General features: G+C 42.6%; 1 protein-coding gene across 5 annotated transcripts in view; it reads left to right on the forward strand.

Annotated features, from left to right (window-relative positions):
- ADGRV1 (adhesion G protein-coupled receptor V1) overlaps positions 1-15,280 on the forward strand; it is a 527,599-nt gene that overhangs the window by 285,275 nt on the left and 227,044 nt on the right. For all 5 annotated transcript variants that reach the window (XM_075593091.1, XM_075593079.1, XM_075593082.1 and 2 more), the window contains 3 exons: positions 1,315-1,722; positions 3,623-3,807; positions 13,580-13,826. In XM_075593091.1, coding sequence (XP_075449206.1) covers positions 1,315-1,722; positions 3,623-3,807; positions 13,580-13,826 — 840 coding nt within the window. The remainder of the gene's footprint in view (positions 1-1,314; positions 1,723-3,622; positions 3,808-13,579; positions 13,827-15,280) is intronic.

Here is a 15,280-nt window from a genome sequence, read left to right on the forward strand (position 1 = left end):
CTCCACATTACCACTCCTCAACTCTACGTATACTGTACACCTACTCCTCTCGATTGCCATTTAATCTTCCTTATGTTCTCTCCATGCCACTCCTGTTCTCCACACTTCATCTCATTGCTGAGTTCATTAAACCCCACACAATACATACAGAAAGCTCTCACCAACCACCAAGTTACTGCAAGCTGAGTCTCTGGGTCAAACCAAAAGACTTCTGAGGTCTCTTTATCTCGTTTGCCTCAAAACACTCACTAGAAGTTAATGACATTTGTAGCCCTGTTTCCCCCCCTTTGTGGAAGATGTACTGCTGGCTACTGATGTTTGTGGTGTGGTCATACCTGTGGGTTCAGTAGAGCTGAGTGTCCGTGGTGTTGTGGGGTAACAGGATAGGCTTTTGGTGATCTTTAGGTTCCACTCAGGGTGTCAGCGTCTCCAGCTCTAGCGGGCTCCAGAATTCCCAGAGACAGTCTGCACACACCTCCTCTCTCTATATAATTTAGCACTTCCTCTCTGAGACGCAAGAAGGGGAGGGCACAAGGTCTGCACCATACTGGCTATACACAGACCCTGTGTCACCACCACTCCTGCCTCTCAGAGTCAGCATGGGGGGGGTGGGTCAATACCTCTAGGATAGGCTGCCACAGTCTGTAGCTACCAAGGACTTACGTGACAGGAGGCAGAGAGGCAGTCTGGACAAGCCATTGCTACACGTAATTAATTGTTATTTTGTTTAAAAAAATTTTTTTATGTTTGGAAGTTTTATCTTGAATGGTTTATGCGAGGCCTACCACATGATTTGTCTAAAATTTTAGCTGCATGTAATATAAAACATTTACAACACTCCCAGGTTTTTTTTTAAAGTACAATGTACCCTGCATTCAAATTACTCTTCATGAAAGAGTCACTTAAGATTGCTTGGTATGTTACCTAATTAGTATTTTTTTATGTACAAAAAATTTAGAGCAATTGTATTGATAAGAAAACAGATCACAAACTGAATCATTATTGAAGTGTGGCTTTATGTCTTCATTCTGCACATGAGCATACACTGAGAATGGCTGAGCTATTCAAAAAGTATTGACAAGTGTGCATCGCTTATCAATCCATTCATAAACCTTTCGTGTTTTAGTCCAGCTACTTAGAATTCATTAGGAGAAAATGTTAAAGGTTTTATAAAAAAAAGGGTCAAAAAATATTTTAGGGTAATTATGTTTTATTTGGTTTCAGTCACTCTCTTTTAAAGTATTTTCAGTACTTTGTAATATTGGATATATATGCAAATACATGGAATATTTATTTTTGGTGTTTTGCTTTAAGGAATTAAAAAAAGCAGAAATGATTGGACACACAGTGATATCTCCAGCTGTTCCAGGCTATGATTTTGTCAAATCGGATGGAATACTGACGTTTGAATCAGGACAAAGAAATACTGTGCTGGATATCACCCTTACTCCAGAAACAGGATCACTCAATCCATTTCCCAAGCGGTTTCAGGTTTTGCTAGTTGATCCCTCAGGAGGTGCCAAAGTAGATACACTGTATGGTACTGCCAATGTCACCATTTTGTCAGACTCTGCATCTCAGTCTACTTGGGGGTTAATTGATCAATTAAATCAACCCCTTGAAGAGAGCGTTTTAAACAGGGTGCTTCAGAACCTAAATAATAAAGCTGGGGCTGAAGTTTCAGAGGAGCAACTTGGTGCAATGATACATATAATGGAAAAGGTATGTTCCACATTTGAATACACAAATTCGGGGTTAAATCTGTATGCATTGTCTTTAAAAAAAATCACTCTTATTTCTCTTTGATCATGCTAACTTTTCTGGCTCATTTGTTCAGATTGCTAATTAAATGACAATACTATATATTGGCCAATTCATTACAGTGTAAGATTAGCAGTGCCAAATCACTCAAAGTAAGACAATTTGTACAGTAGCAATATAAATTAGGTGTATTCCTTAAGACGTATATATGCAGAGGGCTCGCTACAAAAACATGATCTGCATGCCCTTTTTGCATCTTTGTCCTGGTTGGTGGGGTAAGAGAGAGGGAGCTTCCATATTAAATGATTCAAAAATCTTGCCAGCTCAGAGAAGGAGAGGAAAATTGGCCAGATTTTCCCCTGTATATGAAAATGTTGCTCCTTATTGAATACCTTGTGAATAAATACACTGTAGTAATGTACCGAGTACCCAGTAATTACCAAGTACCCGGTTTACCTGACACTTTTTCTGATACCCGGAAAATACCGGGACCCGGCAGCAGGGGGCTGGAACCGGCGCCAGGTAATTTCTATTCTGCTCTGCTCCCTCGGTCCTCCTCTTGGAGAACGGCGGGAGCAGAGCAGCAGAACACTTACCTACAGCCGGCGGTGGTGGGTGAGGTAGACCGCTGCAGAGGGTGAGGAGGACCGCGGTGACATTGTGGGACCAGCGGAAGACATCCTGGTGGTGGCGGTTGCAGCAGAAGTTGTCCTTGTTGAGCCAGTGGGAGCAGTGGAACACATCACAGCTATTGCAAGTGGGAGCCAGGGAACATGTGACCAGAGCAGGAGAGGTACTATTGGACAGCCAGCTCCTCCCCGGCTGTCCAATAGTAACACTCCTGCTCCAGTTACATGTTCCCCATGTCTGTGAGTCACCAATAGAAAATCAGAACGTCATCTCCTTATGACATTGCAGAGTTTTATTGGTAACTAGAGCTAGGCTGACCCTAGTAGCCATGTTGTGTCCACTGAGCAAGTATTCTTGACTAGTGGAGAAAGGAAGTTATATCTCAGGAACTAGTGGCTCCCTGGAGGTCAGGGGACTACGGATAGTTTCCAGGGAACCCAGTTCAGGTAATGGATAAAACACACAGTAAAAAAAGGAAAACAAGCAGTGCAGACTGCTGATTTAAAGCAGCAGCCTACTCTGATCACTGATTTTATATGTATTTTGTATTTTACATGCTATTTATTTTTACTTGTCCTTTCCAATGCTGGTTTCATTTAAAAAATAAGGTGCTCTGTTCAAGAGATACAAGCATTTGAAATGCTAAGCATCCAGAAGGTTAGAATTAAGCTTTTTCCAGTGCAGTCTAAAGGTTAGTTTGGTAAGCTCAGATGCCACAGATTAAGAAAGTTATTATTATTTTTACACTAAATAAAACATTTAAACAAATATCAGGACATGCTCAGGGGGCAAGATACTAACATTATACAATGTTATACAATTATACAGTCCTGGGCATGCAAGCAGGTGAATGAATGCAGACGGGAGACCAGAACTCCAGCAAAGCAGCTTATATTTGATTCACAGCAAAATAAAATCTTCTACGTTTCTTGAAATGTCTTCTTCCAACATACCTGTACCCTAATGGTTATTCAGTGGTCTATGTCCAATGTATATATGTAAAAGAGGATGCCAGAATGCAGTCACTCTTCCATCCCTCCATGTTAATCCCTTTGCTGCTACAGGAGCCCTGTCTTGTTTTGGATGTACAGTATTGCAGCTCTAGTACATGGGTACAGCAGGTAAGTATGATGGCTCTTTTATAGCTAGAGCACAAAGCAGTAAATGCAAGAGAGGAATGTTTTACTTTATTTAAATAAGATACATTTTTCTTCTGTTTGCTGTTTTCCAGATAACAACTGAAGGTGAAAATCAAGTGCTAAGTGATCAAAGCCGAATTCTTTTCTATGACACACTTTGCAGCCTTGCCAGTCCGGATCGGTTGGATACACGTGGGTATAGCCCACTGATTGAGGTTGCTGAGAAATATGCCTTTTCTCTCCTCACTGAAGTGAATTGTGGATCTCCTGGTGAAAAGTAAGTATATGACATTGCATTCAGTTAGTGTGACTGGCATACCATGCCTAATAACTCCATAGGTCGGGGTTGGCCAACTCCAGGCCTCAAGGGCCACCAACAGGATAGGTTTGATGGATATCTCTGCTTCAGCAAAGATGTCTCAAGAGTCACAAATTGAGCCACCTGTGCTGAAGCAGGGGTATCCTTAAAACCTGTCCTGTGGGTGGCTCTTGAGGACTGGAGTTGGCCACTCCTGCTATAAGGTCACTAAATTACAAATAAACCAGCTTTCACATGAATCATTTCATTTAAACTGGAAAATATGTTAGATGAATAAGATTGTTTTATTTTTTATTTTTAAATCAGTGTTATTCTATTACACGTATAGATTTATTAGATTAAAGCTTGCATTTATTGTGTGGGAGAGTAGTATATCCAGTCCAGGATTTCTGACTCGCCTGCCGCTGCAAGCTAATTGCTTGCAGCTGGTTCCCCATGTCTATGAATATCCTATCATTCTGTAGCTTTGTTGCTGATGTTAGCAGAATGTAACTGCTTACTTGGAGATTGTCTGATTGCGCATACAGCTAGCCCAACCTGTATTTCTTATAGCCTCCTATATTCCCAAGCTTGGTTATTTGCCGTTATTTGCCTATGTATCTCTATGTTAAGCATGCTTGTACACTGCCCTATCATGTAATTTCTATTCTTTTCTGACATTCTGTCACTCCCACTCCTGATATTCTATCCCTGCTGTTGCTCCTGCTGCCTGTTTGCATATGCCCCCACCCACCCCTGGCATTTCCTAAATGCCTAGCCTCTGTGGCTCTCTTGATGTCTACCCACCAGCATTCCTTCCCCCTAGTGTAGCTTACGGTCCTAAGGTTCAACAAAGAATCCAGCCGCTCCTCCTCTTACCGTGTACCTCACAACTGGAACAATCAACCTGAGACTCTCACAGCCGCCACAGGTCTAAATTCTTTCAAAACGAAAACTGTCTTACATTTTAATCTGGTCTGTAACTGTTAAATATGCCCATAACATATATTATATTTAACTGTTAATGCAATGTCTTTAAATATAATTATAGCACTGTGCATCTAATATAACCATGTACTGTTATCAGAACTCTGTGTCCAGGACATACTTGAAAACGAGAGGTAACTCAAAGTATTACTTCCTGGTAAAAAGTTTTATAAATAAATAGCCTGACATCTTCCAGTGCTGTTCTGTCCCTCTATGAAGACATTTCAAAAGCAGATAGCGGTATGTTGATGGTGCCATATGCCCTCACCTATTTTCTCTAATTTGCCAGTTGCCAGTGCCTTCTGGACCTTGTGGCATTCTGCTAATGCCATACATTCATCAAATTGAGCCATTTTGATGAAAACTGTAAATAAAACTAACTGGCCGGTAGTCATCTAACTCTGTTAAAATGGAGGTAATATTGCACCCTGCGGAATAAAATTACCAGGTGGCATTACCACAATTTTCCCGAGTACAATATGTTTAGACTAGTCACAATGCGACTATTAACACAACCGACAATTGCGCATTAATTATCACATCACGATCACATGGGGAGGGTAAGGTAATATTTCTACCATAGGGTTATGTAATTGTAACATGGTATGTCCCATAATACCTCTCTTTCCCACATTGTGTATCTGTTATTTAAGTCCCTAGTATGTTCAGGGCATTAATGGGTTAATCTATGGGCATGTGAACTCCCCCCTCCCCCCCCCGTTATGCTCCACTTGTAAGTGAAGGAAGGAAGGTGGTGACTCATGGTCTGTGTAAGCCTATCAGGGATAGGTACAGTTCATGAGCCCGCCCCTTCCAGAGACTTCCAAGTGGGAGTATCAAAGTTAGTTAGTTTTGCTCTGGGAGGAGAAGAGAGCAGAGGACTATCAGTCTTCCCCATCGGGGGAAAGCATGCCCGCCGCAGGCATAGGCCTGGAGAACACCAAGACTCAAGACCCCAACTACCGGGGTATGCACCCTCCAGAAGTCCTTGGACTTTAGTGAACCTACTCTGCTGAAAGGAAGAGCTGCAGTGATGCACAATAAACCCTTGTTCAATATACCTCTGCCTGGGTGTCAGTTCCTGGGTAGGAGTGGTGAGGAGTATTGTGGTGGGAGCTGACGTCCTGCATCCCAGGAGCCCATCACAGCTGGAGGTGCTGAACCACTGATCAAAAGAGCCCATAGATCACCAAAAGCCTGTCCTGTTGCCCCTTACCATTGCAGTTACTCAGTTCTCCTGAACCCACAGGTATGCCTCAGTACCACATACACACAGACCAGGTAGCGTACTGTAGAATCTCCCAGAGGAGGGGGGGAAACAGGGCTACATAATATTAATTATTACATAGCGCTATGACAGAAATTACATTAACCCTTTCGATGCCTGGAGCTACACTACCGACACACTTTATTAAAGTGTGGCCGGTACCGCAAGCCGGGAGATTTCCCGGCTTGCTAGTGGCCGCCCCTCGGCGCGCGGTCACGCGTCTTCGGGAGCGTGCGCCCCCTGCACGCGCGTCCAGGGGCTCCCCGAGGGAGCCCTGGTGTCCCGCGATCGCGGGACAGCGGCAGGGGGTTCCGGGGGACCCGGCGGACCCGGCAGCGGTAGGGAGAGCGCCCCGATCGGAGGGCGCTCTTCCGCTGCTTCGGCGCGCGCCCGTCACTCTCGGGCGCGCGCCAGGCTACTGCTGCGGCCAAGAACGGGCAAATGCTCGAATAAACTTGGCCGCAGCAGTACCAAGGTCTACCACAGGTATCAAACTACACTTCCACCTAAGCAACTAGTAAAGCACTGCTGCACAATGTTTTACCTGCTTGCTAAGGCAAGCAATGGGTTAACCCCTGCCACCATTACCCACAGGGGGCCTAACCACCATGCCCAGTGCAACTCGCAAATTAACTGAAATTATGGTCCACTCTCCCGACACGCACTCTCCCACTCACTGACTTTCTCTCCCCCCACTGACACTCTCACTCCCCCCGCCCACTAATACACTTTCTCCCTCCACTAACACTGACATGCACCAGAACAGATACACACCAAGACAGAACAAAACAAACACACACAAGACTCCTCTCTTCGGTCTATGCTACTGCCTCCTCTGCTTGGCCCCGCCCCCAGGCTCCTGACAGCCCTCCTGATTGGCTCCATTACTCAGCAGCAGCCAATCTGGATGGAAGAAACTGCCTAGCAATAGCCTCAAAAAAAATAATATATAAGAATACTCTCACAATGAGAATATAAATGTAACCAGGTACCCCCTGGGTTACGAATTTCCCTACCTCACATGGTACCAGGGCAGGCAGTGTTAGGGTTAAATCTATGTCCTGCTGCAGTAAACAGTTCTATAGAGTGACAGGCGGGGGAGTGTGCCAAAGACCTAGGTACTGCACACACCGGTGCTCAGACCTGGGACCCTCCCTGAAACAAAATGGGGCTGCAGCCCAAATTAAGTGCTCTCTATCTCTCACTCCTCAGTGGTGTATTGTATCCTCTCCCCTCAGGGGGAGTGGGATGAATGCTGTGCTGGACCAGGGACCTAGTTCCAGGCCTTCCCTCCCGCAGGGGAGTGGATACTACTGCCCCATACTCCACCAGGGAGTGTGAGAGATAAGGAGAGACTCCTGGGGCCTCAAGCTCCTGGGGTTGATTCCAGGGATACAGATGTAGCCAGGTCACATGCGGCTACTATTGTATTGTATGTCTTTATTTATATAGCGCCATTAATGTACATAGCGCTTCACAGTAGTCATACACGTGGTAATCAAATAAATAACAGATAATATAAATAAGAGATCATGGGAATAAGTGCTTTAGACATAAAAGTAACATTAAGGAAGAGGAGTCCCTGCTCCGAGGAGCTTACAGTCTAATTGGTAGGTAGGGAGAACGTACAGAGACAGTAGGAGGGAGTTCTGGTAAGTGCGTCTGCAGGGGACCAAGCTTTATGTATCATGTGTCCAGTATTATCCACAGTGCTATTCATATGCTTCTTTAAGCAAGTGTGTCTTAAGGTGGGTCTTAAAGGTGGATAGAGAGGGTGCAGGTCAGGTATTGAGAGGAAGGGCATTACAGAGGTGCGGGGCAGTCAGTGAAAAAGGTTTCAGGCGGGAGAGGGCTTTAGATACAAAGGGGGTAGAAAGAAGACATCATTGAGAAGAACGCAAGAGTCGGGATGGTGCATAATGAGAAATTAGGGCTAAGATGTAAGGTGGGGCAGAAGAGTGTAAAGTTTTAAAAGCCAGGAGAGGAATTTCAGGAGGGGAGACGCGGAGACAGATTTAGGAAAGAGCAGAGCGATTCTGGCAGCAGTGTTTAGGATAGATTGAAGGGGAGTCAGGTGAGAGGCAGGAAGGCCGGGCAGCAGGAGGTTACAGTAATCAAGACGGGAGAGAATGAGGGCCTGAGTCAGAGTTTTAGCAGTCGAGCAACAGGGGAACGGGTGTATCTTAGTGATATTGCAGAGGAAAAAGCGACAGGTTTTAGAAACGGTTTGAATGTGAGAGGACAATGTGAGAGAGGAGTCGAGTGTGACCCCTAAGCAGCCTGCTTGGGCTACTGGGTGAATGATCGTACTTCGAACAGTAATGTGGAAGGAGGTAGTAGGGCAAGATTTGGGAGGAAGTATGAGGAGTTCTGTTTTTGCCATGTTGAGTTTAAGGCGGCGGAGGGCCATCCAGGATGATATAGCAGAGAGATATTCAGAAACTTTGGTTTGTACAACAGGTGTAAGGTCGGGTGTTGAAAAGTAAATTTGTGTGTCGTCAGCATAGAGGTGATATTCTGCCCTGGTACTGGCAGTAAGCCCGGGTGGGGGAAACACTGTTACACAGCATTCATCTTCTTTGTGTATGTCAAGATGCTGTTGATCTATGCTGTGAGAGCAGAATAAAGACCACCATTATGTTTTACTCCTGTCTGAGGCTGCAGTCTTTCAATGGGAGGGAAAGAGGTTTTCTTGCAGGGACTGCACCTACCCCTGAAAGGCCCTGTTGGAATGGAAGGTGCTGCACCGAAGATAAGAGCTACAGATCCAAAAGCCTGTCCTGTCTATCCCCACAAACACCGGTGGACACTCAGAATCCTATAAGCCTAACAAGTGAGCAGCACCGGTAACCAGAACCAAATCTCCCTTCGGGTGGGGTAAAAGGGGTTACATAAATAATATAGATTGCCTGGTAGAAATAACAGGTTGCTTTCTAACCCAATGTGGGGATCCTTCCCTTTCTCTGCCAAGTCTGGACGTAGGAAAGAAAAGGAGCCAATGTAATCCACCTTCTCTGAACGCTTACAATGGTGGTTTCGTCCTCAGTGGCATCATTCACCTGGGGTGGTCTATGGTGGATTGGGATCCTGTCTCCTCGTCTGTAACCAAGAAGTGGTGCATTCAGTTTGATGGGGGCGGGAGATCCAAAGGCTACAGCAACGCAAGTTTTTGTGACCGGCTGCACAGTTACCTCACTTTCAGCTACGGGAAAGGTGTGCTACAACAATCTGTTTCACCATATGGTATGGCTTTCTCAGGGATAATAACAGTACACACACCTCCCGCTGGAGGTAGAAACGATGCACAGCCATAGAAGGAAACCGCATACAGGCAATGGTGGTGATAGAAAAACGTTTAATAGAACATCATGGTAAAAGTCTGGCGGATCCTCTGACGCGTTTCAGCCCGGTGGGCCTTTGTCAAAAAGTGATCCACCAGCGAACAAACAACCCTCATATGGAGTGTCAAACCCAGAACACCTGTAGAGTCCAATCACCAACAGATGATCAGCAGGTGTCTGTGGTGACATCACCATAGAAGGAGAATAATGCACAACAATAAAAACCAGGTGGTTCAATTTCATAATGCTAGATACATGTGAACTGTTGTAGAAACATATAGATAACAAAAATCTAGATCCTGACACTGGTATTCATTAAAACAAAATAAAATAGGCGAAGCCAGACAGTATCATTGATATCATGTAAACATTACAACTAATATTATACATAAACTAAGCATAGTAGAAATAGCAGTGAATAAATAATAAATACAAGTATTATAGAACAACATATCAAATACTACATAAGTAAACCACATATGAAGAAACGGGAAAGGAAAAGAAAAAGAGGAAAGGGAGAATAGGAAGGAGGGTAGAGGAAAGGGAGGGGAGGGGGGTGGTAAAGGGGGAACGAAAGACAAAGAGACATGTAAGACAAAGTTAAAGAAAATGCTGCAATTCCCAATCAACATTTAATCCATGTGGATGTAATGTATGGAGAGCAAATATCCAATGCATTTCCCTTCTATTTAAAAGTTGGAGTCTATCTCCACCTCTAACATTAATGGGGACATGTTCAATATAAATAAATTTGTCTTAATACTAATGATATTAATTTAAAATTTACATTTCACAATAACACAAAATGTATCGACTATCTTGACGTGACACTCCATGGTGATCCTGATATGATTATACAAACTGACAGTTTTACTAAGCCACATTCCAGAAATTCCTATTTACACGCCAAAAGCAGCCATCCAAAATCCCTTATTCGAGGCATCCCCAAGGGCCAATTTCAAAGATATAGAAGACTGTGTTCTAATAAGGATTCATTTGAGAAACACTCAAAGGAACTCAGCTCCAAATTTTTGGCAAGGGGTTATTCTTCTAATGATGTACATGCAGCTTATGTAAATGCTGAATCTATCTACCGTACTGATTTAATTCATCACAAAAAATAGAAACGAATTAAGGTTCAAGATAATCCTTTATTTATTACCGGGGGGGGGGGGGAGGGCGGGGAAGGGGAAGGGGAAGAGGGGGAACGAAAGACAAAGAGACATGTAAGACAAAGTTAAAGAAAATGCTGCAATTCCCAATCAACATTTAATCCATGTGGATGTAATGTATGGAGAGCAAATATCCAGTGCATTTCCCTTCTATTTAAAAGTTGGAGTCTATCTCCACCTCTAACATTAATGAGGACATGTTCAATACCAGTAGCATACAAAAATAAAGTAAATAAATACAGTTATACTCCTCCGTAGCAAGAAAAGCATATAAACATAATAAAGACATTCTAATGGCCCCTAACCCCTTAATCACCTTAGCGGCTACTAACCGCTATAGTCATTAAGGGGTTAACCCACCCTGACCCGATACAAACCCGGGAGGCCTAAGCACCCACCCTGACTGACTCATGTACATGAGTATAAGCTCATGTACCTTGAAGCCCTCCAACAGCATCCGATGCCATCGGCCATGAAGATCCGGATCAGGTACCCAAATCTTCTTTTTTCTTTCTTTAATCACCTTCTTCTATCTTCATCTGTCAATATTTCTTGATCTTCTTTATCTTCTATCTTCTTGTTGCAATCCAAAAAGCCCCATGGTAGATCCCAACCGATGTTGTCTCGTTGTCTTCTTGGGCTCAAATGAGGCGTCACGGCCTTAAATAGGGCTTGTGACGTCACTTTTAGCCTCAAAATGGTTAACAGCCACCTGATTGGCTGTTAAAACCATGTTCCGACTTTAATTTATTTTTTTGACATGACGTCACTTAAAGGGAATAATGCCAGCCAATCAGAATGGCTTTGCTTCATTTGCTTTTAAGATGACGTCACGAAGCCGGCTTCACATGGTATTTCAGCCAATCAGATCGTGGGAACCAATTCCACACTCTGGCTGAAATACCTTGTGACACAACGGCCATCTTGGATTTAGTGACGTCATGTTAAAGGAAAGATGCCAGCCAATCAGAATGGCTGTGCTTAATTTGCCTTTAAGATTACGTCACTAAATCCAAGATAGCCGGTGTCACAAGGTATTTCAGCCAATCAGAGTGTGGAATTGGTTCCCACGATCTGATTGGCTGAAATACCATGTGACGCCGGCTTCGTGACGTCATCTTAAAGGCAAATGAAGCACAGCCATTCTGATTGGCTGGCATCATTCCCTTTAAGTGACGTCATGTCAAAAAAAAAAATTTAAGTCGGAACATGGTTTTAACAGCCAATCAGGTGGCTGTTAACCATTTTGAGGCTAGATGTGATGTCACAAGTAATATTTAAGGCCGTGATGCCTCATTTGAGCCCAAGAAGACGACGAGACAACATCAGTTGGGATTTAACATGGGTTTTTTTTGGATTGACAGATGAAGAAAGAAGATAAAGAAGATCAAGAAATGGTTACAGATGAAGATAGAAGAAGGTGATTAAAGAAAAAATAAGAAAATTTGGGTACCTGATCCGGATCTTCATGGCGGATGGCATCGGATGCTGTTGGAGGGCTTCAAATGGTAAGTAATATATTGAATGTTTGTAAATGTTTCTTTTTACAGGTTTATTCTTTGGATGTGTTTTTTGATTTTTTGGGGGAGGCACATTGACTGATAATATATTAATCTGTACCACTTTAGGGTACAAATTAATACATTATTATGACAATATTTGGGGGGCATTTCTCGCTTGGTATTGCTGTTGCTTTTTTTCATTTCAGTTTATTATGTGGATGTGATTGTTTGTTTGTTCATGCTTAATCCTAATAAAAGGTTTGCGATTGGTGTTCGTTTGTAGTTAATGTTATATTATGTTAGCTAATGCGTTTTATGGTTAGTTCATATATTGTTAGAATATCTTTCTTTGTATTTTACTGTTTAAATTCATTAATGTTGTACTAATTCATTGTTTGGGTTGGTTAGTGTTACTATTCATTTTGAGTTGGTTTAGGAATTAATTGTTTGATGGGTTAATGGTTTAATTAATTCATTATTGATGTTGTTATTGCTTGTATTGATTGGATTAGCTGGCTACTGTTTTTATTTAGTGAAGTGTGGTTTTTTGGAGTTTAGTTAGGTTTTATTATTGTGTGTCTTGTGTATTAATGTATTGTAATTAGGGTTCCCATTGAGTGCTATAGAGGCTTATCATGCCCATATTATTATTATATGGGTATGATGTACCACTCTGCTACTCAATGGGTATAGGGTGGGTATAGTCAGTCAGGTTGGGTGCTTTGGCTTCACGGATGGGTGAAGGGGGTATTAGCCCTAAGGATGGGTGTCTAGGCCTTGCAGGTGGGTAGTGGTTGGGTTAACCCTTTTATTACCTTAGCGTATTAACCACTAAGGTAATGAAGGGATTAAGTCCCCCGCAACCTTATCGAGGCTTTCTGAATGAGACCCTTAAACTATTTAAAAGCACCTGAAACAAACAGTGTATTATAATCATGAAATGTCCATCAGTTGAATTGTCCATAACAAAATAAATCAGTACCTTTTTTTCCTTTAGGAAATCCCATATTACCTCAAATATTCAGCCTGGCTTATATTACTAAATGTATCATATAAGGCAGAGGTGTGCAAATATTTCCGGGGGGGGGGGGGCAAGGCAGTTACAGAGGCCCCGTGCTCTCCCCCAAAGTATTTAAATTAAATGCTGGAGGACCACGCAAGGCCTCTGTAAATTCCTTTACCTTGGCTTCCAGTGACTCGTCGCCATTGCAACGCCGCTGGGTCACGTGGGCCAATGGTAACGTGACACGTGTCTCATGCCGCCGTGACATGACACCGCTACGCTGCGGAGGAGGTCCGCCCCCAGCCTATGGGTGGCAAAAAGGTAAGTTTGCCACTGTATGGGACATATAAGAAAGGATTCAGTTCATTTATTATATACTGTAATAAGTTTTCTTTCTCCCATTTTGCTCTTGTATGCGCCTGCTCTTCCCTCTTCCTTTCTAACAATCAGACATACAGTATGTTACTCTTTTTCCACAGGGGGAAAACCATTTTTGACACTTGCCCTCACATTTCAATAAGTGCCTATCATTGGTACCCTCAGCAAATTAATGGACACAAATTTGATGGAAAGAGTGGGGATTCCATCCAGGTTCCTGAACAACTGTTGACAGTTTTACCCAGCTTTAATCCTGCAGAAGAAGGGTGTAAGGTTATCCAGTTCACAGAGTACAGCAGCCAGCTATGGTTTCTTACGGGCGGTAAACAAACTGCATTAAATAACAAGGTAATTGAGACAGTGGCATAACTGAAATACATTTGCTGTTCTTTTTTAAATTATTTAGCTTTAATCACTTCACTAATGTATGATCCTGCAATGCTTTGCGTGTTTATTTTTACTGTGATATTTGATGCAGTGCATTCTTCCAGGAATAGTTATGCAATTACCATCAGCATTCCAGAGGAGCAATTGGTTACATGCATTATTTTAGTTGCTTTCTAACCTGTTTAAAGGCCTGTAAAAAAAACAAAAACGTGTGATCACCAACGTTGCTTATAAACTAATAAAAATCTAATTTGGCCTTGTGTATAAAACTAATTAAAAGCTAATTACGCCCTGTGTATGTGTACAGACAGACAAAAAAAGAGTCTCTTCCAGAGATAGTGTTATATACGTGATTATTTAAAAATATAAAACTATATGTGACTTCAAATGAAGAAAAAATATATCAAAGTTGCAGCTCCGACCTTTAGAACAAACGGTGTGTTCAGTCTTCTTAGTTGTAAATATGCAGTTTGGGATTGGTGGAGTGCATGAAAATATCCATCTACTGACCACCAAACATTTAAACAAATCCAAATGTCATACTGGCGAAATGTGAGATATACAGTAATCAAGGAATTTGTGTGACGCTCCAAAAACGATGAGTAGCAGATAGCAGCATATATACACAGTATGACAAATGTCCTCAAATGGTCCCCCTCCGGTATTTATGTAAAGATATACAGGTATAGAGATGACGTTTAACTGGATAAATCACTTGTAGCACAGCAGTAAGGATTAAACATTTCTTAATGTCCAGAATATGAACCGTCTACTGTATATAAACTGGGTGATACCTTTACTGTGATCATCTGAGGGAGATTTCCAAGGACTCCCTTCAAGGTGCAGCGTCCTGGTTGATGCCCTGTTTTTCCTGTGGTACTCGGTGTGCCTCTGCTTGTTACTGGATACAGAAAATAGGAAAAGAAAGGCAGAGCACTACCTGATTGTAGACCAGAAATGATCAGAGACAAGCCCTTGTCTGCCTATGTACATCTTTATGATCCATTACATTTTTCAACTTTTATCGATGGGAACGCTTATCTCTGATCATTTCTGGACTACAATCAGGTACAGTAGGGCTCTGCCTTTCTTGTCCTATTTTCTGACGAAATGTGAGGCATTTTCCTTTGTGCTTCATACCTATTGCTAAACTTCACTATAGAAATGTATTTTTACTTTTGGGAAAAATGTTTTGTCCTCCACCAAGCCCAAGCTCCCTGTGTATTTTGTTTACCCTTCAAGATATCTGTGTAAAAAGAAATAGATAATAACATCCACTCCCTTCCCCCCCCCCCCCCACCATTAAAAAAATATTTATATTGTCAACAATCCAAGCTGTTTTTGTTTCTTCCCTTTTTTTATTATACAGGATTGAAGCAGGTGGGTTTCCAGAGCTGAACCCCATTCATTTCAGC

This window comes from Ascaphus truei, chromosome 1, assembly GCF_040206685.1.
Source record: "Ascaphus truei isolate aAscTru1 chromosome 1, aAscTru1.hap1, whole genome shotgun sequence".
Taxonomy (NCBI): domain Eukaryota; kingdom Metazoa; phylum Chordata; class Amphibia; order Anura; family Ascaphidae; genus Ascaphus; species Ascaphus truei.